This window comes from Poeciliopsis prolifica, unplaced genomic scaffold (genome assembly GCF_027474105.1).
Source record: "Poeciliopsis prolifica strain line A6 unplaced genomic scaffold, Auburn_PproV2 SCAFFOLD049, whole genome shotgun sequence".
In the NCBI taxonomy this organism is placed as follows: domain Eukaryota; kingdom Metazoa; phylum Chordata; class Actinopteri; order Cyprinodontiformes; family Poeciliidae; genus Poeciliopsis; species Poeciliopsis prolifica.
In genome coordinates, this window is record NW_026562424.1 from 2,871,856 (window position 1) to 2,897,057 (window position 25,202).

The following is a 25,202-nucleotide window of genomic DNA, read 5'->3' on the forward strand; positions in this document are numbered from 1 at the left end:
ATTCCAATTTCTTCCAAAATGGCAGAATAAGTTAATTTTTGGAAAGTATCTGATTTTTCAGCTGCCTTAGTGGATTTTCAACCATCCAGAACTTTTTAAAACAAATTGTATGTTTATTGTTGTTAATGTATTTGCATATTTGAAATTTCAGTAGTGAATTCAGTTTCTATGAAAAAAACACTGTTTAATTGAAGCATGACTTTTATTAACTGAATGGGCAATTAAACTTGAAAAGCTGAACACAAGAAAAGTACTACAGCTCAAGCTGGGGAAAATCTCCTCCTTAGTTTTCATTGTGTAAATGTGGGAAATGTCACTTCCATCGGCCTCCAACCTTCCCCTTCCCATGGCCTTTCTTACTGCAATCAGACAAGAGAAGCATCAGTAAACAACAGAATATTGTTCACAACAATGTAAAAAACAAAATCTTACCACGTATTTTTGGTGCAGTGCAAAAATCTCAGTACACTTGAAATAAGACAAAACTAACTTACAAATAACTTTTCATTAATATATAGGAGTTGATGAAAACTTGCTATATCTTTTCTTCAAGATTTAGTTTATTTTTCCTTAATATTGACAAAAAAGAACTTGTTCACTAGTTGGTCATTTTTTGCTGATAAGTCATTTATGAGGATTTGTGTTTTTAATAGCAAAGTGAGTCTAACACAACACACTCCGTCAGTTGTCAGTGAGGGTTTAAAAAATAAATGTAGTTCTGCTATTTTCTGACATATTAGTGTATTAGTGATGTTGCTCCCTGTCTGCAAAGATGCGGTGACTAAAAGCTGTGTCTGAATCAAAGATGGCTGACTCACAATTTCTGAGCATGTTGGATTCTGTTCAGAAGGACGTTGATCTGAAAAACAAAGTGAAGTCAAGTGTCACAAGTTGGCTAATTTTTTTCATAAACAAGCTTTTTATTTTCTCACAGCAAAAAACAGAAACTCTTAGAAAGTATTTTTGGTCTAGTTTATAGTGTTAATACACTTAAAAATATCTAGTTGTGAATGGAATAATAGTAATATTAAGGAAATATCAAATTAAAATAAGCTTCTATATCCACTGAAAATGAACATTTGATTTGGTTTTGTCTCATTTCAAGATCTAAAATATTCACACCAGAAACTGGACCAAAAGTACTTTCTAAGATTTTGTGTTTTTACAGTGCTTAGATGAAAATTTACTTCATATTTCTGTTTCTTCATCTTCTCAGTGAGGTCAAACTTCTCTGATTCCAGCTGATGGATCCATTCCCACATCTCCTCGGCTCTCTCTCTGAAACACAGGGAGTTGAGCTGACAACCACCTGATTGCATTTGTAAATTATTTCCAGACTTTTCCAGACTCACTTTGCGCAAACAGTAAGTACAAAACTGGGTAAATGAATCACCTGAGGCCGTCTTCCTTCAGGCTCTCAATACTCAGTGGCTTCCGTCTCTCTGCCAGAGTCTTTTTCTTGATCTCTCTTGCTGTTTGTCTCTTTCCTCTTCTTTGTTCTTCCTGCAGGAAATACAATCTTTACTTCCAAAACTAGGTCTGGAATAATTAATCAAGCTAACATTAAGTTTCTGTAATGGTCGAGAGTTCATGAACTATCCCTAAAAAGCAAGACTTAATTAAATGTTCGCAACAATTTTTGATCAGAACAGGGGTCAGATATCCAGAATTAGGTTTTAAGCCTTCTACACTTTGCTAAAGTTACTTATTTACAAATATTATGAACACAAATGAATATATTGGAAAGAAAAAGCACACTTTGTGACAGACTGGCGACCTGTTCAGGATGTACCCCGCCTCTCGCCCGGAAAGTTAGCTGGAGATGGACACCAGCACCCAGTGTTAGAAAATGGATGTTTGGATGGAAACACACGCTGCAAACTCTCATGTCAGAAAGTGAAACTCATGATAAAGCTTAATTTCATATTCTTGAGTCACAAAAGGTCATTTCTAAAAAAAAATGTTCAGTGCTATATCCAAACATATTCTTGTGAATGTTTTCCTTCCACTAAATTTTCCTGTTTTTGTGTTAATTAGCTGATGAACATGTGACACCCAGAGTTTCCAATAATTTACTTTTCCACAATATTTTTTATTTTCTGAAACACTGGATTTTGTGCTCATAACCACAAAAATCACAATAAAATGTGACAATAAATATTGAATGTTGTTCTATTTACTGGTTGTGATTTTTCACATTCATTTGCTAAAAAGAAACAGAATCCCACTGACCTTTGCAAGGAATCCTCCAAAATGAGCGCCCATGTTGGAGAGCACTTTCTTCTTCTTGGCCTCATCGTCCGCTCTCTTCTTCGCTTCCTCGTCCTCTTTCCTCTGTCGTTCTTCCTGAAAGAGTTCATCTGAAACATTGTGCTCTACAGAGCAGATTTTTAAAATGATACCTGTAATTTTAGAATAATTTACTGCAATCCGTGTCTGTCTGTCTCGCTCTTTTTCAGCCCTCACACGCTGCTGCTCAGCTCTCTCTGCTCTCCTCCTCTCCTACATTAAAACACAGAATAACGCAGTCAGAGCAGGACGGAAAAGGATTAGAGCCACTGGAAAAAAATACAAAAGAAAAAACCTGGGTGTTTTTTTCAGAAAAAACCTGGGTGTTTTTTTCAGAATTCTAATTCTGCATCCATTTATGTCAAAATCCAAGTAAATAACCAAATATCCTTAAGTGTTTGTCAGTTTTTCTGTTATCCTATGAAAACAATACACAACCGTTTTTTTTCTTTTTATAGGATTTGTAAACCTGCAATTTATCCACACTGAAAGACCGTCTCAATTTTATTAGTTAGATTTGAGTTTAAAACTAAATTTGCCTCATGGTGCACAAACTATTTAAACAATTCTGATTCTGATAAAATTTTCAAAATTCTGATAAAAAAAGTCAGAATTTTTAGATTAGATACATAACTCTGAAAAAAGTTTGAGTTCTGACATTAAAAGTCAGAATGTTGAGGAAAAGTGTGAGAATTTTAAGACAAATGTCAGAATTATGGGATTAAAGTTGGAGTTCTGAGTAAAAAAAAAAGAGTTTTTTGTTTTCAGTGGCACTAATCTTCTTCCATACAGCAGTCATGCAGAATCCTTATTTGGGGGAAAAATCAGAGGAACTTTACAATTCTGTCTTTGAGTCCAATCAGCTCCTCTTCCTCTTTCTTCCTCTGCTCAAAGTGAACATCAATCAGAGTTTGCAGCTCCAGCAGATCCTTCTCCATCCTCTTCCTGTGGATATCCTGACAGCAGGAACACAAAGTCTCACTTACGATTGATTTGGACGCTTTTCTTAAGTTATAGCTGAAGGAACGTACGTCAAAGTCAACCCTCTCTCCTTCCGGGATTTTTGGCGGTGCGAGTTGTGTGACCACAGGCCTGAGCAAATATTACAACATATTAACACATATTTGCATTAAATATTCATGTTTTAGTTATTTGTGGGTAAAAGTGAACAGTATTTAACTTACTTGTATCTGGGGCGTTCTTCTTCGACACGGTTGCCAGAACAGCAGCAGAAATAATGAGTTGGGTTTGTTTTGATAAAATGCACCATGAAGTAAAAAATTAAGAAAATTTCAACAAAAAAAATCTGAAAATTTGAGATTAATCTCAGAAAAATAACATGGAAATTCCCAAGCTCAAAAAGTAAAAAAAGAAAAAAAAAAACGATTTCCAAAAGTGGAAACATTTAAACTTTTGGTGCTCAGAAATTTCTCAGTTTAATCATAAACTTTCAGTTTTTTCTTGCAGAAATGTAATTTTCGGAGATCAGAATTTTTTTTATGTTTTTTTCGGACATTTCTGAGATTAAAATTTCAGAATGTTTTGACAGAAATGTACTCTTTTGTTTTCTATCTAAACTGGCCCTAACATGCAATCACACTGAGAAAAAATAGAAATAAAAACTCAAAGTCATAGTATTATGAAAAAAGTAATAGTATTACACAAATAAAGTCAAAATATTATGAGAATGTAGTTGTAATAATAATAATACTACTACTAATAATAATGCACTTTATTGTTGGCACCTTTCTTATATTATTTTTACTTTCTTCGTGTGGACCTAATACTCTATTGTAATATAGTCTAGAGTTTCCTGTATTAAGAAGTTTAATAACAACCCTCTGATTTGTTCACAGCACCAGGCTCACCTTCCTCTCCCTGCTCCTCTTCATCATCTGCAGAAAAACACAGCAGCAGTAAAAAACGAGAGAAAACAATGTGCATTTATTTTAAAAAATGAGTGAATGTTCTTACCCTCCTGATGGCCTCTAGAGGCAAAGAAAAGACAATATCAGACAGGTCTTTAAAAAAAAACAGACTGTCGTGATATAAATATTGAACGTTGGATTTGATTGGCTCACCCATGTTCTTCTGGAAAAGACATGGCGACTGTGGAGAGAAAAACATAACAGACTGGTGCATCTTCAGTGCACAAAGGAGCGTTAACACAGATCCTTCCTCCCAGCAACAGTAATGTTAAACTCTAGATTCTTCACTAATGTTATCTGCAGCTTTTCCAGATTCTAGTAAATATCCTGCCACTGCAAAAACACAAAATATTACCAAGTGTATTTATAGTTAATTGTGCAAATATTTCAGTACATTTAAAGTAAAACTAAATTGACTTATCAGTAACTTTTAAGCAAGAAATAGGAGTTTTAGTTTCACTGGCAGATTACTTTAGCTATAACTAATAAAACACTATATAAGCCTGATATCATTTTATTTCATTTCACAGACCAGTTCTGTCAGGAGGAATTGAAACTTTATCTACGAGGACAATTAAAAGTAAATTTCAGTGCTGTCCTTCTGATTCATTACAACAAAAACACTTTTTTTAAAAAAATCCTATGAATTAATTTTCTCAAAGGGATTTTTAAAATTGCCTTTCTTGTTATTTTGGCAATTAGCAAACTGAAATAATTAAGATAAAACCTGAAAATTGGGATTTTAGTCTGATTAAATGTAGAAACCCAAAATAAAAAGGCTGTCTGGGTGGAGCCTGGAGGGACGAGGGGACAGAGACGTGTTGTTACCCTGCAGGGAAAGACTCGGAGACCAGCTGTTCTCCTTTTAATTTGATTTGGAAGAAAGAATCTGGGATGGAGACATTAAGCATTTTGGCTGGTTGCTATTTATACCCAAGTCCTCTGCAGTCGTCCCGTCTATTCTTTGCCTCAATTAACTGAAACTTTAACAAACTGCAGCCTAGACTGAAAACCGTTACCTCATCAGAGTTGATCAAACTAAGAGAAATTAAGAAACAAAGCAGACATCCGTCCCCTGAGACGTCCGTCTTTCAGAAACTTTTGTTCAGATTTTTCAGTTAATGTCTCAGATTGTGGATCTGAACTGGTTCGAGAGCCAGTGGAGGATTTGGAGAGGAATTCATGGCATTGTTACCAAACTGTCTGAAAGAGGACAGACGGACGGACAGGGAGTCCAAGGACACCAGAAATAAACCTGTTGGTCTGACGATCGGCATGCTTCATTTCAGACCCATCAGCGTTCACTTTAATTATTAAAAAGTGACAGCTAATCCTTTCACAATAAGAAATTAATCAGATAAATAAAATGTTTCCATTCTTTGTTTTTTTTTTACTAATTTTAGAACATTTTGCCAAATGTTCTTCCCAAAATAAAGTCTATTGGACTTTGAGAGGGTGAACCACTGTAGATATATTATTTGAAGATGATCTCATAACATTATTAACATTTATCACAATAATCACTGGGACAATTGATCATCCTAGTGAGAGCGAGCTCTATGCATCCCAAAATATTATGTTTTATTTTCCTCACTCATTTTTATTTTGTACACTTAAAATAAGACAGAACTAATTAGTTTAAATTACTTTAAATATGAACTTGTTTAAAGTAAATAATTCATACTGCTGAAAAAAGCACTAGCTATCAATGAAATAATCTGAAGTTTTTCATCAATATTAGGGAGTTATTGACTTAAAACAAGCTCTAATTTATTGCTGAAAAGTTACTTCTAAGGTAGTTTTGTCTTATTTAAATTTTACTGAATTATTTGAACCATAAACTAGACCACAAAGAGTTTAAAAGATTTTGCAATAAAAAAATGCATAAATACATATTTTTAAAACACTCTGATTGTTTTGCTATTTTAGAATGATTTCATTTTAAAAATGAAGAGCTGACGTACCTGGACAGTAACGGATGTTCACCGACGGCGATGAGTAAATAACTGTTGAAAATGAGGGTTTATAAAGGGAAATCCTCTGGGAATGTCGTGGATAATCTAATTATTCCAGCCCACTTCTGGGTCTCACCTCCCAGTAATCAGCCACATGAAAACATCCAATCGTTTGTCCTCACAAAACTATTTGTAACTGCGAGTAAATCCGCTCCTTAATTTGGAAAAGGCTGGGTGGGATGCGGATCACTGGTGGAGGGTTGGTGGCTGACCTCACTCCTGCGATGAGAGACGAAGGCAGGTGGCCGGCGCTCAGGCCGGCCGGTCTGGAGAGGCTGCAGCCAGACTGCTGGCCGTCCGCTCAGGTCTGGAGGGACTGGAGGAGAAAACACAAAAAAAACTGGGAAAGAGAGAGACAGCAACCTTTACAACCCGAGAGCCATTTTTACCAAACAAATTAAAACGACACTGCAAAAACAGAACACCAAGTATTAAGTCTAGTTTCTTGTGCAAAGATCTTCCTAGACTTGATACAATAAAATGACCAGTAACTTATTTTTATGAAAACATAGGATATTCATTGATTTATTTCAATTATCACAAGATAAATTTCTCTTGCTACAAGTTAAATAATCTGCCAGTGCAATTAGCACTTCTTTCTAAATAGATATTCAACAATTATCGACTCAAACAAGCTCCTATAAAAGTTATTTTTAAGTTAGTACTTAAAGCAAGACAAAACTCATTTATTTGCAGTAGAATTAAACCAAAAAGAGCTGGTAAGATTTTGTTTTTGCAGTGTAGGTTAGAGCCACGATGCAACTTTACTTTTAAAACAAAACATTAACACAATTGTAGAAAATTTGCGTAGATTTTTTATTATGCAATAAAAAAAAGCATATAATTTGCATTTTGGACAAAAAAAACCTTTATAAAATGAGTAATTATTAAACAGAGCGTGTAATTTTTATTTTGGAAATGTTATGCACATTTTGCAATAATAAACCTGGGAAAATTGAATCTATTTTTATTTTAAAACTCGTGATTTTACAGAATTTGAACCAGATGAATCTAAACGACACAATTTGAGGAATTCTGGGTAGAATCTACATGTTTTTTTATTTTAAGTACAAATATGTATATTTTTAGTTTTCTCAACAGATTTCCTTTGAGTCTTTTTATCCCAGTTAATTAATTGATTAATCATAGTTAATCATTTCAGTGACCCAGTAGGAAGAGACATCGAGTATCGTCAGCTTAAAAATTTGTCTAATATTCAGTTTTTATGATCAGCATGATGCTTCCTCTACCTTGTTTCTGCACACCTTGAATCCCAACAGAAATAAATTCAAAGCTTTTCTGTTTTCCTTAAGAATGTTTTAATGTTCCCTTAAAATGTTGCATTAAAAAGCATTACAATAGCAATAATAAAACGATGAGACAAAGTGATTTGTGTAAGGGTGAGAAGTCATTAAGTAACAGAAACCTGGAAATATAATTAACCTCTGATGGACATCTGGAGAGCAGCTCTGCTGCCTGATGTCACAATCCACCCATAAATACGTAGTTTGCATTATGGCACAAATTTAACATACATGTGAAAAACTAAAACAAACAGCAGTGAAAATGAAACAGATCTGTAATAGAAACTCATGGATAGCCCACCTGGAGATCATTTACTGTTTTTATATATGTATATATAAAAATCTGATTTACACAAACAGGAAGGAAGTCACAGACTTCTGAGCTTTTCAAAACAAAGGCTCCCACTTTGGCATGGTAGAAAATGACGTTTTCCCTTTCACTTTAAAACCTCACAAGCAAAACTTCTCACTCAGACCGGAGAAAGTCCAGCTTTTCTTCACAGAACAGAAAGTGAGACGGATTATTCCCTGCAGCGGAGCGACTTCAGGATCTTCTATCCCAGCGCTGGACGGGTTTGGATGAGAAACTGGCTTTTTATTTTAAATTATAAAGATAAACATTGAGTATTATATAGCTTCATTTTGTTAAACTAGTTGTGCACATTTATTTTCTCCACACACACAAAGTTACAGCCGCATCAATAAAAACATAATTTTCATCGTTCTACGCCATTCAAAGAAACTATTTAAACAAGAAAACCTAAAATCCTCCACCTGATGTTATAGGTCCCGCTGTGTGAAGAACAAATCAATGTTTTCACACGTTTTTCCCAGCATCCTTTGCGTCTACTTGTCTTTCTTGACCTCAGGTTTGCTCCGCTCCTTGTTGGGCTCCTTGTAGACGGGGTCCAGCAGCTGGAGCAGGTCGAGCATGGCTGCCCGGATCTTAGCGCCGAAGCCGTGGGCGTCCTGCAGGGGAGACGGCAATAAAACGAGACGGTCTGCTGTTCAAAATAATCGTCAACTCATTAAGGAATCAATTAATAATTGACTAATGAAAAAAAACCTCAGAACCATAATGAAATCTATAACTTCTGCATTTAACGTAAATAAATCCTCTATTTGTAAAAAAGGCTGAAAGTTCCTTGTAAGTTAGGAAACTCGAATTAAGACAAAACGAAGACACTCGTACTAAAAACTAAATAAAAATGCATGCGAAGAGGTTGTGCATTTCCAGGGCACAGACTAAATTAAATGAATGAAATAAATTTCGAGTTAAACTCACAGTTTCAGAACACGAGTGTTTACATGAGATGTGGAAATTAATCATGTTGTCGGCCAAAAACATGTAAGAAACTCCGTAACCATCATCAGCCACCTGAAAGAGACGGATCCCAGTTACACTCCGGATGAAAAACAACATTAATGCAGTGATAAAAGTTTAATAACCACAAGATAAAACACTGTTTGTAGATAGAAATTAAAAGGATTTCTGCCAAAAAAACGCTGCAAATTCGAGATTAACCCCAGACATTTTCTAGAAATAAAACTGAAAATTTCTGAGTTGGGGAAAAAAAAAAAAAAAGAGCTTAATCTCAGAAATTTCCAAAAAAATTTCTGGGTTTCAAGTGTGAAACAAAAACAACTTATAAATTTTCTGATTAATTTCAGGAATTTTCAAAAAACAATAAAAAGCCAGAAATTTTGACTTTGAAAAGTTAAAAATGTTCTTGAGAAAAACTCAAATTTTCAGCGTAATCTTGGGGAAAAAAAAAAAAAAAAAAAAAAAAACAAAGGTAGGAAATTTCTGGATTTCAAAATAAAAAAAATATTGAGATTATTCTCACGAATTTCCAGAAAAAGAAAATCTGAGATTTATGAGTTTGAAAAGTAAAATTAGTCCCCCCCCAAAAAAAATATATTAAAAAAATATCTAAAATTTTTGGTTTTTAAAATTGACAGTTTTTTCACTAAAATTTCTGAGACTAATCTCTATTTTAGTATTGCATTTTGTGTTTGTAAGCATTGAGGGCGATACTAACAGGCCCAAAGCCGCCTCCACAGGAGATGTACTCTGGGTAGTTAACCACGTCGAACAGCTCCGCCTGCTGGACGGGAGTCTGACTCGTCGACAGCCTCCACGGCTCAGACAGAACCTGAAACAGGCACAAACCCTGTTTTTAGTCGGCCTGGCCTTGGGGAGGGCCTTCTGGAGGAAAATGATTTAAACAGAGCAGAGACCTCTTTCAAGAAGGGAGATTCCACGCCGAGGTATTTGGAAACCACGTAGAGGCAAAACAAGTGGCGATCGATCCCGGCTCCGGTCATCGCCATTCGGTACAACTGTTGGTGCTTTTCTGACGCGGCGCGGAGCAAACGCCGGCACACGTCTGCTGGCTGATGACGTGTGTTAAAATAACAAAAACTGATTGGTTTACAAGAAACCTACCAAGCAGAGAAGCAGTTTTAGCATGAAGTCCCCACCTCTCCGCCTTCCAGCGCTCGAACGAAGGCGCTGCTCTCACTGGAGCAGGAGCGAACCGTCTCCGTCCTGCCCTCCCGGAACAGGCGGTCATGGACGCTTCGTACGTCAAACAGAACGTCCCTCGATCCTGGACAGGGAAACAAATCACAGCCACATTTTACTTAATCAGAACCTGTCCGGAAACATGAAGTGAGCAAAACAGTCTGGAAAGAGTCACAAAGCTCCTCCTGCTGTTTTCTTTGCTGTCAGGGTTTATTTAAATCAATCAAGTTTATTTTTAGAGCACATTTCAGCAACAGGGAAGTTGAAAGCGCTTTACATCATAAAAGCACTAAAATCAACACCTGAAACATTTAAATGTGTCTGTGTGTGTCGTCCTTCAGTGAGCGGCTCACCCTGAAGTAAGCCAGCTGAAGAGCCATCTGTACGAAACCATCAGGACTGATGCGGCACTTCTTTATCTTTCCTTTGCCGAATTCTCGGAAGGAGAAAACGTGGAAGTCGACGTCGTCAGCCAGCGCCTGGGCGACCGCCAGAGAGCGGGAGATCTGCTCCTCGCACTGAGACAGGAAACGGAGAGACGGTTAGCAAAAACAGCCGCGACTGCGGTTTCAACAGCCAGGCATTTCCATCTCAGGTCAACCTTAGTGAGTGAACCTTTGGACGGGAACCAATCAGAATCTGTGTCCAACTTTCATCTGATTTTAGCTGAATTCTAAAATCTACTCTGGAGAATTTTTAATTTCTCTTAATTACGAGAATCACAAAGTCGTATTTTTACTCCAACGTAAAAAACTAAAATGAGAAATGTTGAGCTTTACAGGTAATACTTAATAGAAATCACTTTAACTCACCTGCATCAAATAATTATGAGTAACTTGGATAACTGATTAGCTTTTTTCTCATGACAAGAAATTTTTATAATTTTAAGATTTTTTTATGGTAAAATTTCACCTTTTTTCTGCTAATATCCTGAATTCAACAATTCACAGATGATTGATATAAAATCCACTTTAGAAAATATTTCCTGTAATTTCTTTTTCAGAAAATAAATTAGGAAATTAAAAAAATAATTAAAATCATATATATATATATATATATAAAAAAAAAAAAAAAATTCCCTTCTCACCCACCGCGGGTTCTTATCCTCTGAGCTCGGGTCCTCTACCAGAGGCCTGGGAGCTTGAGGGTTCTGCGCAGTATCTTGGCTGTGCCAAGGACTGCACATTTCTGGACTGAGATGTCTGATGTTGTTCCTGGGATCTGTTGTAGCCACTGCTCCAGTTTGGGGTTACTGCCCCGAGGGCCCCGATGACCACAGGCACCACTGTGGTCTTCACCTTCCAGGCCCTCTCCAGTTCCTCCCTGAGGCCCTGGTATTTCTCTAGTTTCTCGTGCTCCTTTTTCCTGATGTTGCAATCACTTGGTATTGCTACATCTACCACAACGGCTTTCCTCTGATGTTTATCCACTACGACAATGTCTGGTTGGTTCGCCATTACCATTTTGTCTGTCTGGATCTGGAAGTCCCACAGGATCTTAGCTCTGGCGTTCTCCACCACCTTTGGGGGTGTTTCCCACTTTGATCTTGGGGTTTCCAGTCCATATTCTGCACAGATGTTTCTGTACACTATGCCTGCCACTTGGTTATGTCGCTCCATGTACGCTTTCCCTGCCAGTATCTTGCACCCTGCTGTGATGTGCTGGACTGTCTCAGGGGCCTCCTTGCACAACCTACACCTTGGGTCTTGTCTGGTGTGGTAGATCTGGGCCTCTATTGCTCTGGTGTTTAGGGCCTGTTCCTGGGCGGCCAGGATGAGGGCCTCTGTGCTGTCCTTGAGTCCAGCTTTTTCCAGCCATTGGTAGGATTTACTGATATCAGCCACTTGGGTTATTTGCTTGTGGTACATCCCATGTAGGGGTTTGTCCTCCCATGATGGTATCTCTGGCACCTCAACCTCCGTTCCCTGTTGTCTGAGACATTCACTGAGCACATTGTCTGTTGAGGCTTTGTCCCTGATGTATTTATGGATCTTAGTTGTTTCGTCCTGGACAGTGGTTCTCACACTCACTAGTCCTCTGCCTCCTTCCTTGCGGCTCGTGTACAGTCTCAGGTGCTGGATTTGGGATGGAACCCTCCATGCATTGTTAGTAGCTTTCTGGTCTTAATATCTGTGGCTTTTATCTCCTCCTTTGGCCAGCTAATTATTCCAGCAGGGTATCTGATTACTGGCAAGGCATAGCTGTTTATCGCACGGATTTTGTTCTTGCCATTGAGCTGGCTTCTCAGGACTTGCCTTATTCGTTGGAGGTATTTAGCTGTGGCTCCTTTCCTTGTGACCTCATCGAGGTTGCCATTTGCTTGTGGTATACCTAGGTACTTGTAACTGTCCTCTATGTCTGCTATTGTTTCTTCTGGGAGTGAGACCCCTTCTGTATGGATGACCTTCCCCCTCTTTGTGACCAGCCGACCACATTTCTTTAGTCCGAATGACATCCCAATGTCAGTGCTGTAGATCCTGGTGGTGTGGATCAGTGAGTCGATGTCTCGCTCACACTTGGCGTACAGCTTGATGTCATCCATGTAGAGTAGGTGACTGATATTGGCCCCATTTTTGAGTCGATATCCGTAGCCAGTCTTGTTGATAACTTGGCTGAGGGGGTTCAGGCCTACAGAGGACAGGGGGACAGAGCATCTCCTTGGTATATGCCACATTTGATGGACACTTGTGCAAGTGGTTTGCAGTTGGCTTCAAGGGTGGTTTTCCACAGCTTCATCGAGTTTGCAATGAAGGCTCTCAGAGTCCTGTTGATGTTATACATCTCTAAGCATTCAATGATCCAAGTATGCGGCATTGAGTCATAGGCTTTCTTGTAATCAATCCAAGCCATGCACAGGTTGGTGTGTCGGGTTTTGCAGTCTCGGGCAACTGTGCGGTCTACGAGGAGTTGGTGTTTGGCTCCTCTGCTATTTACACCGATACCCTTCTGTGCCGTGCTCATGTGTTTATCCATGTGTTTGCTTATCTTGGCCGCTATGATGCCTGACATGAGCTTCCAGGTTGTGGAGAGGCAGGTTATTGGTCGGTAGTTGGGTGGGACTGGACCCTTTGATGGATCCTTCTGGATTAGGATTGTCCGCCCTTCAGTTAACCATTCAGGGTGAGTCCCACTTTGTAGCAGCTGGTTCATTTGGGCTGCCATTCGCTCATGGAGAGCAGTGAGTTTCTTTAGCCAGTAGGCATGGATCATGTCAGGCCCTGGTGCTGTCCAGTTTTTCATACCTGAGACTCTTTCTTGGACATCTGTCACAGTGATGGTTACCGGGGCTTGCTCAGGGAGGTTGCTGTGGTCCTCTCGTAGAGAGATCAACCACTGTGCATTGCTGTTGTGGGACGCCTCCCTTTCCCATATGCCTTTCCAGTATTGTTCCGTCTCCAGCCTTGGTGGGTCTGCTCTGTTGTTGTTGTTACCCTGCCATTGAGAGTACACCTTAGCTGGTTGAGTGGAGAAGAGCCGGTTAATCCTTCTGGATTCATTCTCCCTTGTGTATCTCTTTAGGCGGCTGGACAAGGCTTGGAGCCTCTGTTTGGCAGTCTCGAGTGCTTCAGGTATGGGCATCTGCCTGTACTTTCTGGGTACTGGTCTTTTCATTGCACCCTTGTGGAGCTCTGACAGTTGGCTCACTTCCCTCCTTGTTACCTTGATTTTAGCCTCTAACCGTCTTTTCCATGGTGGGTATTGGATCTCATGGTTGCTCTTATAGCCAAGTATCTCAAGGATCACTGATGCTGAGTTGTAGATCAGCTCATTGGTTTCTGTTATGGTGTTGGTAGGGATCGTTCTCAATGCTGCATTCACATTCTCAATGAGACTTTCAGATGGTACTTCACTCAGCCGTTGTAATTGGCGCCGGGGAGGCCTGGTTGTCATTCGGGTCATGATTCTCTCTCTCAGGTCAGCAGCTGTCTCGTTCAGCTCTGTTTCGCTCATTGGGGCCGTGTATCCCCTCACTGGGTGGGGACTTGTAGTTAAGTCCCCACAGTCCTGACATCCGGGTTCCTCCCTTTTGCCGTAGCATTTGTGTTGTATCTCGTCAATCTCAAGTTGTGATAGCAGTTGCCGTTTGCGGATGTTGGAACACTGAGCTACTAGTTGTTTAGCGCTTAGTGTTGACTGGGGATGTCGAAGTAACCATTCCTTCCCCAGTCTTTGCATGTAACCTCTCTCACTAGGGTTACTTGAGTAGTAGCATTCCAACAGATCCACATTTTCATCTCTTGCCCATTTCCGTCTTGTTCCAGTAGCCCATTTGTCATCAAGGTGCTCTGGTTCCCCAACACCTGACGCAGACCTTGTTTGGCCGGGCGACGTCTGAGCCGGCATGTTATGCAACTTAGTATCTCTCATGGTATGAGGTAGGCAATAGCTTGAAGGGTCTTGCCTAAGGACCCAGACTGGATTCGAACCCTGCCCTCTCGGGTGATATACTGATGCCTTATGTATTGAGCTATCCAGTCAGCTGGATATATATATATATATATATATATATATATATATATATATATATATATATATGGTTCAATCTTTAATCCTAATCGTCCCACCCTGTCACATCCTAATAAAAATTATATCTACATCAGTTCTTTGTAACTGTAACATTGCAAACATTGATACTGCAATAATGATATAGGTTTTTCCTGATCACTTTTGCATCAATTTTCCAGGTTTCTCTCTTAATGAAAACCTCCTGCCTCCATGTTTCACAGCATCGTTTATAAAACCAGTAAGAAACGGAAAGAACGTCGAACCTCTGAGGGGATTTCCCAGCTGAGTTTCTGCGGCGGAGGCAGCGACGAGTCGACCTCTCCCTTGCAGCGTCCCTCTGCGTTGTAGCCGAGCTGGAAGCTGTCGGCAGCGAGAACGTACTGCAAACACACGGCGATTACTGCGACCCGATTGGCTGCACGCTGGAGTCAGACAGCATCACTCGGCAAACTCTCCTCACCTCCCACACATGGGCGATCACCGGCGCGTCCGCCCACGAGTGCTCGGCGTTGATCCCACTCTTCCCATTCTTGTAGTAAATGACTGTAAAGGATTTATCGAACCACCTGGAAGAGACCGACATGAAGACCTGAGGAGATTTACACCTCCATTTAAGGGGTGTCCAAACTTTCGTTATGTGTGGAAAAAATAAAGAGACCGGTTGAAATTGTAAGTTTCTTTGCTTTTACTTTGTGTTAGTATGTGTTGGGAGTCAAATGAATGTTTTTTTTATTCTACAAACTTCTGAAAACATGTTTGAAATTCAAAGCAAAAACGTCGTATTTATCTGCAGATGATGAGAAATGGTGACAATGAAAAAGATGCTTTGAGAAAACAAGTTCATAATCACAATATTAATATTTTAACTCAGAAGAGTTAAAAAAAAAATTGCATTTGGTGGAATAACCACCAGGTTTTAACAGAGTTTGGTGCAGAGGCTCTTCATTTTATCCACAACATTATAAGGTTCCTCTGTCATAAAGAAATCAGATGACCTTCTTTATCTTCTTAGCACAATAAGCATGTAATTATTCAAATGAAGTAGTTACACATTTGGATAATGGGATATGTAAATCATTATATCCCCAAGAACACTGACATGACAGAATCATAAATGTAACACCTTCATGGACATGATGCAGTCTTCATAAATGTCTGACTGCTGTGATGAAGAATCATCAATAAATTGTGACATTTTTAATGCAAAGCTGCATTAAAAGTGTCAAATAAAACATTACCAAAGCAGATTCTGGTGCAACCAAAGTCTGTTTCTGAGGAGTAAAGGTCACTGAATAAATGTCTTCCTGTTTATTTACAGATTAATACTTTTGCTTGCTTCAAACATTTTCCATTACAGGAAGATTTTAATATGATTGTATTAATTTGTCCAATTTGAAAACAGGAAGGATCCATTTGTGACAAATTTGTGTCATTTTGTGCTGTTTTTTACCTGTCGTAGCAGTTTCCATGCAACAAGGACTTGGCGTAGCGGTCCACACCTTCTGGTGAATTGTCGGCCATCATGCCTCGCTCGTCATCATCCAGCACCACGAAGAAGGCCGCCCTCTCGATGCAGTCCAGAGAGCGTTTATTGACGCCGCTGCTGAAATACTCCTGCCTGGCCTTGGCCCAGGCGATTCTGGTTGACATTCAAAGGAAAAGGTGAGATTACACAAACGGTGCCGTCTTAGAAACTCTCTGGCTTCTTAAACTCACCTTTCCCCGGCGGTAAGCGCTCCGAGCTTGGCCTCTCCTTTGGACGGCGGCGTTGAGTTGTCGAGGATCCGTTGGATCTGGAACTCGATCTCTCTGGGCGACAGGATTCTGCCGGCCTGGTAGACCCGGAGGCGGAAGTATCGACCTTTGTGGTAAACCACGATGTAGTCGCTGTCCTCCCAGTGCTGAACCGTATCTATGAGGAAGCAAAGAAGACGGACGCTGCAGCAGAGTTGGCGTTTAGGGTTTTCAAATGTCTAAATATTCTGGGATTGAATTTCCCTGATTATGCAACATAACGATTGAGACTGTGTAACAAAATTAAATTCATATATATGTACTTTTATGTTAACATTAAATTAACATTCAATGTGGATTTAGAGTAGGAACTATATATAAATAAATTCAAATATAGTTTAAAATGACATAAAAACTTTAAAATAAGTATGATTTTATTAGTATTTATCAAATCTTAACCAGTTATAAAGAAAACATCTCATTGAGACATTATGCTGTTAGTTGTCTAATTATTTAAACATTTAAAGCCTTAAAATTAAATTAATTTCCATTTTTAGAAAAAAGAATTTGTTCCTAAAGTTTACCAACATACTCAGAGGTATATGTATAAAAAGCCTTAAAATAAAATGTATTTCTATTTGCAGAAGCAGAATCCTGAGATTTCAAAGCTTTCCAGGAATTTCTTGTTACCTTCCTGAAATAACAACCTTAGTCATTTTTTATAAAGTGATTTTTGAAGAACAAAAACAAAAATCACCACTTCTATTTTTCCAAAAGATCTAGCAACTATTGCCAAAACAAAAAATTAATAATAATAATAATAAATGAAATGGACTATTATTTTAGGAAGGTTACAATATGAAATGTTTAGCATATTAGCACAATGAACAAGAAAAAAGGTGAGAATGACACAGATGGTGAAAATCATCCTGCATTTAAAAGGGAGAGCAGCTTATGAGAAAATATAAACACTACCTGTTAGCGTTCCGGGGATTCGACAAGTGTCAAACATCCGCTCAAACTGATAGGAGCAGCAAGGAACTGCAGACCTCAACAACCACTGAGCAGAACGGAGAGAGGCGGCCAGAGCAAACCGAGACGACAGGAGAGGAATGCAAGTAAAAGAGCGTTGGGATGGGAAGAAGAGGGACAGGGAGGAAGAAATGGAGTGATGGAGTGAAGAGAAGAAAATAAGCCATCAGTTAAAGACAGACCACCTTTCAGAAGCAGACAGGTAAGGAGTGACAGAGCAGACACTGCTTGAAGCACTGAACACCATCCTGAGCAGAGCCTGAAACCCTTCAGCGTTCCTCTGATTCTTTTGTTTTCCTCAGAACAAAAACTCGGCGCTTTTGTGTGTTTTAATCTGTTTACCCGTCTCCTCCCCGGGAATTCGTGTGGTGTTGTAAATCCTCTCGCACTGAGCTGAGCACAGAGGAATGAAGGTGCCGGGGATGCGACTCTGGGAAACGGAGGAGAACACGAAGGCGTGGAAACAAAGCGATGGAGGTTTTTTTAAACAATGAGAGAAAAGAAAGAGGGAAGGAAAGATTCAAAGAAAAGTAGAGAGATGAACATGGGATGAGGATGTGAGGGAAACGTCTCAAACATGAAATCTGTAATAAATCAAGATCCAGATCTGCTATAAAAACAACAAAGAGCTGCAGACATTAAAGCAGGGGTGTTCAAACTGTGGCCCGGGGGCCATATGCAGCCCTCTGAACAACTCAGAGCGGCCCGTTGACTTGACCACAGTTCAAGAATAGCCTGAAAATTGGTTTACTGGTTTGAGCAGTTGTTGCAGATGCACATTTTAAATAAGTTTTGGTGAAATTTTCACTGACGCCAGACTGTTAAAAAAAACAAACAATACATTTAAAGTCTTAAAATGAAAAATATAATGTGCAACACAAAGTATTCATCCAGTTGATCAGTAATAGGAGCCGAAAACCTCCAGTGACTTTTACTAAAATGCAGAGTTGGGGATTCTCATTTAATAATTAAAAAAACTATTGTTGCTAAAAAGACAAACAATTGCAAAAAATAAAAATAAAAAAAATAATTAAGATACAGTTTAAGGTTTGTTTTGATTTTTGTTACTGTTTTTAATCTGTAAACCTTTAGACCTACAGAGAATGAAAGAAATCTGACTGCTTCACTTACTGCATTAAAATATTACGTTTAGTTTGTTTACTTACCAATAAAAATAAAAAAAATGCTATGTTTTTGGCAATTTATAATTAAAAATACGAAAACATTTTGTGGCCACCGCATCAGTTGCAAATTGACATATTTGGCCCCCGGTGAAAAAGTTTGGACACCCCTGCAGTGAAGTGTGAGACCAAACAGAGAATTTTATACATGTAACACAGTTTAGCAGCAGAAAACATCCCAAAAGATCTGCTGCCACATCAAAAAAACAAGACCAGCAAATAAAATGTGAATAATTAGGTCTAAACTTACAGGTTTAATCTCCTCTTTGTTGAGTTTCCTGCGGTACAAGAAGAAGGCATGGATGGTGTTCCCGGCTCTGGCTGCCTGGATGGGTGTAGGAGTCACATACTGGAAGTCCTGAGGAGCGAAGGAGAAGCAAGTGGTTTAAGATCAATGAAACAGATTTTAACTCGTTAATTTAAATGTATTTTTTAGTAACGTTTCACAGATAAAACAAAGTGACACCAAAAAACGGTCAGAAAAAAAGAAAAAATTTAAAGTCTTGAGTCGGAACTTTTGTATTCATCCGTTTCCTGTGGACCTCTAAATCTGACGCACGAGCGACATCCTCTAACAGCAATAAGCCAAAAAAAAAAAAAAAAAAAAATCCAGTCGGCTCACTGGGGATTCATCTTCAAAAATATGTAGAAATGAATTTGTTTGGATATTGGAAATGTTAATTTGACCTTCCATTACAGTCCACAGCATGTCTGAATGGCATGTAATGAAAAATAAATACACATATAGATAAACAGCAAAGACTCCAAATAAATGTATCTGTAAGCTATTTAAGGTCCAATACTGACCCCAGCAGGATGAGCAACTATCATAAATTGTAGGCCGTTAAATAATGTTTAACCAATGAAGTTCTAGTCTAGCAGCATATTAATAATGTTATAATTATCAAATCGGTTTTTAGCTCAATAAAGATTCTAATTTCTTTCTTACGTTGCTCGATGCAGTTTATGACTTGCATCAATGAAGTTGAATCATAGAAGCATTTCCTTCATAAAATCTGTAGTTATATAATTTATAAATATAAATAAATGTAAATACCATGCCATAGTAGTTACTGTTGACCATGATGGGGCTCCGTCCTCGTAGATAGACGTATTCCTCCCACCAGTCACTAACCTGAAATGTGCAAAAACAATCACTCAGAGAGCGACACAGCAGGCATCACAAATGTATTATTTATTCAGGCAAGATAAATAATTCAAACCACAGAAATCCTGCAAATCTATTCATTATTAATAGAATTTCTTTTTTCTTTTGACTTGAACATCTTTGATGCAGCATCACTCACGTAGTTTGAGGCCCAGAGCGCTTTGAGTTTCAGGTACCACTGCAGGCGTTTACCGAGGCTGCTCTCGAACTCAGCAGCCAGCTTGTTTTTGCGCTCGTACTCCGCATCGTCCACCAGGGGGCGCACCGATTCCAGATACTGCAGAGGAGAAGATACAGTATTTGATCTGACTCAGCTTATGTGTTCTGTCAAATACATTTAAATTAGAATACTGGGTAACAATTAGGCTTATTTTAATTTTTCAACACTTTAAAAATCAAAAAAGGTTACACAAACTCCATCAGTGAACGGAGAATGAAGCCGATATGCAAGCAACACATTTGATGAGTTACAGTCATAAAAACTCAGCAACCAGAAAGTCGAACAGGATTAAAGAAACTTTGGTTTGCTTTATTCTGTCAAAGCTTTCAGAAAACATCTCAAGTAAAACACCTGGATTTGGAAATCTGAGAAATCAGCTGGAAAATTCCTGCAGGATGTTAAGAGACGGAGAAAACTACAGTTTCAGCTAGCAGAGCAAACGAGTTTAATGAACATCCAGCTGTTTTGAAAATGCCACCATCATATGTTGTTGACCCCTTTCACAGCAGAAAGGCTGCAGGTAATTACAGCTACTGAGTAATTCAGTTGCTAGATGTAGGAGTGATCAGTTCATTTTGTAAAAAAACAGCAGAATGGCTGACAGCCGCAGTTTGGAAAAACAGAACAAGAAAAATCCAACATATTTAATCTGCACTCAAGCCTGCTGTGCCATTAGCGAGCTTTACTTCACATCAAAGCCAATTTAAAGCACATGATCTATTTTTGTGTGCAGAGCTTGATAAACTGCATTATAGACTGTGTACAAAGCAAAGCAGTGTCATTAAAATGATGCCAATCAAAGATAATATGCAAGTTTATGAACAAACTAACATTTTTCTGCAGAAAATCAGTAATAGCAAAATTAATAGAAAGCAAGTTTCTAAAATGAAGGCTAATTTTGGTAAGAAATTATTATTACATTTTCAACACAATCCCCAACATTGTAAATATACAATTGACTATGACTGGGAAAAGGTGGAGCTTATTATACATTTACCAGGGGGAAATTAAAATTAAGATAAAGACTGGAACAGAAACTCGAATTTGGATGTAAAATGGGATAAAAAATGTGTTTTATTTCTCCTTCTTTTGTAATCAGAGACATAATTTCCTCTGCATCATAACGTCTCACCCTCTTGACTGTGTCCTTCACAGCAGGCACCGGCAGGTTTGGCAGCGATCCCTGGTAGCTGTAGAGCAGAGGCTTCCTGCCAGAGAAGATCCGTACCAGAGCCTGGAACGGGACAAACAGACCCAAACTGGAGCAAATGGATCCAACTAGATGGTTTAATTTGTTAGTTTGACCCATTTAAACAACAATGTATGGGGCATTTGTAGACAGAAAAAAAAGGAGTAATTTTCTATCAAAAATATTAAATCTTTCTAGAAAACTCAAATTTTTTGAAAGTCTAGAAAAAAAACAAGGACATTTCTGATTTTGAAAAGTCAAAAATATACAAGGAATAAACTCCAAAATTAATTTTCTGATATTAACTTGAGAAATTTTCCAGTAAAAACAAAAAAAATTGCTGAATTGGAAAAGTCAAAAAATTTCAAGAGACAACAGAAATGTCCTTGTTTTTACTAGACTTTTCTGAGATTAATCTCAAAATTTCTGAGTTTGAAAAGTCAAATTTTGAAAAAATCCAAATTTTTAGATTAATCTCAGAAGTTTTCAATTTTAAATTTCTGTTTTAAAGTTTTCAAAGTAGAAAACTTCCTTGCCATTTCCTAGAAACTTCTTTTTTGATATTTTTAGCAGAAATTGGCTAGCAGAATTAGCAGAAAGCAATTCTGCTAATATACACATTTTTGAAGAGTGGAAAATGCGTACACACTTAGCCTCTCATACCCTAAACATAATATAAATTTTAAATGCGTAAACACAGCAAGTTGTGAGTTATTAAAAGCTGCTGTACGAAGTGTCAGAACAGGTGAACTGGTTGGTTAGCAGGTGAGGAGCAGAACTGACCACCCAGATTTTGGTGGTGGTGGACATCTTGCCGTGCTGCTCGAACATCCAGCGGTGGTAGGACAGCAGCTGCTTGAGGCACAGCCGCATGGTGAAGATGAGCAGCAGCCACAGCATCGTGCTGAAGACCACAGCCGACACCACCGCTTGGCACTGCGAACTTATCTGGCTGCAAACCGCAGTGAAACACAGTGAGCGAGCTTTCAAAACAAAATCCTGATAACAACATCCAGAGCTACAGAAGGGTTTTATGCAAATGTAGAAATTTAAATGTGGACGGAACATTTGTTCAGTAACGTTTTCAACATGCAACATGTATATCAACTCTATGAAATAAGAATGAGTGAAAATTATTAGATATAGAGTGAATAAACAAGTACAGTTATCTGTAAAAGTATTCACAGCTCCTGAGCATTTCTACATTTTTGGCAAACCTCCATGCATTTCATCTTTATTGAGTTTTTATGTGAAACACAGCGGAGACGTCATCATTCTCCGTGCTCATCCCATATTTCTATTCAAACATGTTAAAAAGCTGCAAAAAACTTAAGACTTGGGCAAAGGTTCACCTTCCAGCAGAACATAGCTGGACTGTTTCAGATTAAAGCATAGTAATGTGTTAAAAATGGCCTAGTCCAAGTCCAAAATGCTGTTAACAGACAGCATTTTGGATGAGTTTGGGTTGAAGAACCAGTCTGAGGATGTGCACATGCAGCTTTATAAAGTACTGACTCAGCTGAACTGAACAAATGCACGTCACACTTTTACTTGTGGAAATAATGAAGACAAAGTGAAGCATTTTTCACTTCAAATTCTAATATGACAAATTGTAAATGTAAGGATGGAAACTGTATTGTTTATTACAATTTACTGCCTTTAAATTGAGGTTTTTGTTAATTATCACAAGACAAGCTGGCTTGAAAAGAGAAAAAGTTAAGTCAATTCTTTGAGTCGGGAAATAATCGAAAACATGAACTTGTATTTCTATGAATGTCAAATGGATTGATAGAGTTGGTTACCTGACAGGCAGGTTCTCCTGTATCTTGGCTATGAGTCCCATGGACGGGTCGGAACGGGTGTACATGGTGGCCAGGATGGCGATCACCACAAACAGCCACGAAGAAGGACTGGCAGGATACACACCTGTGACCACTCTGTTCTGTTCAGGAAAAAACATGATATTGTTTTTCTGTTTTTAGGCTATTCTTCAGTGAGCCACTAAAAAATGGTTGAGAGGACCACAAATGGCCCCCGGGCCACACTTTGGGCACCCCTGCTCTTCCAACTGCTTTGTGATCTTATTCTCCGTTTTAAGCAAGAGTTCAGTACTGGCTGAAGTTTAACAGGACCTGCTTATTTTAAACTGTTTGCCACATATCCCAAAACATGGCGAAAAAATAAAAGCTTTAACGGTTGGCCACTCCTCTACCTTGACTCTGATGATGCGCTTCTTCCATGAGCGAACCCCGGAGAGGTAGATCTCAGAGAGCGCCTGGTGGGACAGCCGCAGGTCGATGCCGTCTGGAGTGACGGTGAACTGGAAGGCCACAGCCTGGTGGGCCTCCGCCATGGTAACAGCCGCCGGACAGAGGACCTGATGGAGAGATCCACAACAAACAGTAAACATTAAAAGATAAATAAATTTAAAAAAACCATCTCAGACGAGACATAGATCAAAACTTGTGACCTCAGGCGCAAACACCAGAAAAAATGTTTGACATTCTTCAGCGACCGCTAACTTCTGACACGAGTCAAATCTGTAAACAATCCTTTCTAAATATCAGATAGTAAAACCATGCGAAATGATTGAATTGAATCAGATTTGATGTCACTGTCCAGATGAAATAGATTCTTTGAGATCAAATAAAGGAGAAAAAGCAACATTATAACAAGATTTAGTTTGAGATTATCAAAGTTTGATCTGAATTTCTGCTTAGAAGCAAAAAAAAAGAACACATAAGACGACTAATCAGCCAAATTCCTTGAAATGACTCATGAAGTGACTCCTTAAATGAGTACAAGAACACCAAACCCAAGTTCCAAGAACAAGGGAAGGAAAAAATGTAAATATTCTACATCTCTTAGGTTTTGTTAATAACCAACTCTGACCGACAGCCAATCATTGACTCATGAAAAATGTCCTTAAGGTGCATTTTTGAGGTTCTTTTAAACGGTAGAAACAAAAGAAAAAGTTCTGCTGTTAATTTATGAATTTGAACAATAAACAAAACTTTGATATCGAGGATCAGTTGAAATTAATGTAACCGACTCAGAATAATTGGATTGAACTGACTTTTTATTTTTGTAAAGTGTGTTGAGATGATGTGTTATGATGTTTCTATATAAATGGAATAAAAACGATAAAAAATTTGGCCTATGATGGAGATCTGTAGTCTACCGGCTAACTGCGGGAGACACAACCTGCTAGCATCAAAACCGAGAAAACAGGAAGAGCTCATTAGAAACACTAATGCAAAACAACAAACTTTATCTGGACCTAGTTGGCGTTTACCTCCCGCTGTCTTAGCGCGATGCTCAAGAGGAATGCAGCAGATGTCACGGTCAGACAGCATGCAAGAAAAGTTAAACACTACGTACAAATAACATCCCCAAGGTCACGCATTTGTATGCATTTAAAAAAGTTTTAAATGCATACAAATGTATACACTCCACTCAGTTAGAAGGCCTTTTTTTGTTTCTCTTGTAAGTTTTATATGTTACGGCTGCAGTGAGTCTCTGCCCTTTTTCCTTGCAGGGTTCTGGAGACCGGCCTTCTGCAGGTGTTGTGCTTTTCCCTAATTGCTGCTCTGCTGTTATAAAGCTGCCAAGCATGCAGTAGACAATAAGCTTTTCCCCCTCCCTCCTCAGAACCCCAGTTGGTCTGGTTTGTATCTTATGGTCGGGTTTTGTTAGGTTTTTTTGCATTTGCTTATTTTTGGCTAACCCTGGGTTTTGACTGATTTGATTTGGTTTCTCATTTCAGGTGTTCTTTTTTTCAGGTCTTATTTCTTCAGTACAATTTAATAAATTCAATCCTGAAGTCAGAAAATCCTTGCGCAAACTCCTTTAATGTTACCCCAACAAACGAGCCTGTTGGACGTAACCTATATCGTTACCGCTACCCATCCTAATAATATTGTGATATGAATTTTATGCCACATACGCAGCAATTGATGTTAAACTGAATCCTGGATCTGTATCCTGTTTAGGGACATTTACATGACACAACAAACTCTAAAGTCTAAGCACATTTAGCCAAAGCTGAACAGGAAACATCATATTTATGGAGGGAACCACTGACTGGATGCTGATGTGATCAGGAGCCT

The 25,202-nt window shown here is 38.6% G+C and overlaps 1 protein-coding gene and 1 pseudogene across 3 annotated transcripts; both read right to left on the minus strand.

Annotated features, from left to right (window-relative positions):
- Positions 1–189: 189 nt before the first annotated feature.
- On the minus strand, positions 190–8,364 carry LOC129377706 (troponin T, slow skeletal muscle-like). Of its 3 annotated transcripts, XM_055057826.1 has the most exons (15): positions 8,311–8,364; positions 6,309–6,572; positions 6,182–6,223; positions 4,371–4,398; positions 4,264–4,277; positions 4,158–4,184; positions 3,474–3,492; positions 3,321–3,381; positions 3,129–3,245; positions 2,425–2,502; positions 2,233–2,346; positions 1,394–1,503; positions 1,188–1,278; positions 819–859; positions 190–359 (listed from the first exon to the last, which is right to left on the minus strand). In XM_055057826.1, the coding sequence occupies exons 4-15, from the start codon at positions 4,391–4,393 to the stop codon at positions 314–316; spliced, it is 741 nt and encodes a 246-aa protein (XP_054913801.1). In that variant the 5' UTR covers positions 4,394–4,398; positions 6,182–6,223; positions 6,309–6,572; positions 8,311–8,364; the 3' UTR covers positions 190–313. The 3 variants fall into 3 exon arrangements, with proteins under 3 accessions (XP_054913801.1, XP_054913799.1, XP_054913800.1); XM_055057824.1 differs by lacking the exons at positions 4,264–4,277; positions 4,371–4,398; positions 6,182–6,223; positions 6,309–6,572; positions 8,311–8,364 and having other exon boundaries at positions 3,474–3,489; positions 4,158–4,233; XM_055057825.1 differs by lacking the exons at positions 4,158–4,184; positions 4,264–4,277; positions 4,371–4,398; ... (1 more) ...; positions 6,309–6,572; positions 8,311–8,364 and having other exon boundaries at positions 3,474–3,559.
- LOC129377705 (carnitine O-palmitoyltransferase 1, liver isoform-like) lies at positions 7,972–24,442 on the minus strand (annotated as a pseudogene).
- Between the last annotated feature and the right edge of the window lie 760 nt (positions 24,443–25,202).

Excerpts from the sequence above, each read along its gene's own strand:
- LOC129377706 (XM_055057824.1), bottom strand. The coding sequence starts at position 4,233 with ATGCACATTGTTTTCTCTCGTTTTTTACTGCTGCTGTGTTTTTCTGCA. Across the intron at positions 2,503-3,128 it reads TTGGACTCAAAGACAGAATT|GAGAGGAGGAGAGCAGAGAG; the intron begins GTAAAGTTCCTC and ends GTTTTAATGTAG. Across the intron at positions 1,504-2,232 it reads TTGGAGGATTCCTTGCAAAG|GAAGAACAAAGAAGAGGAAA; the intron begins GTCAGTGGGATT and ends TATTTCCTGCAG.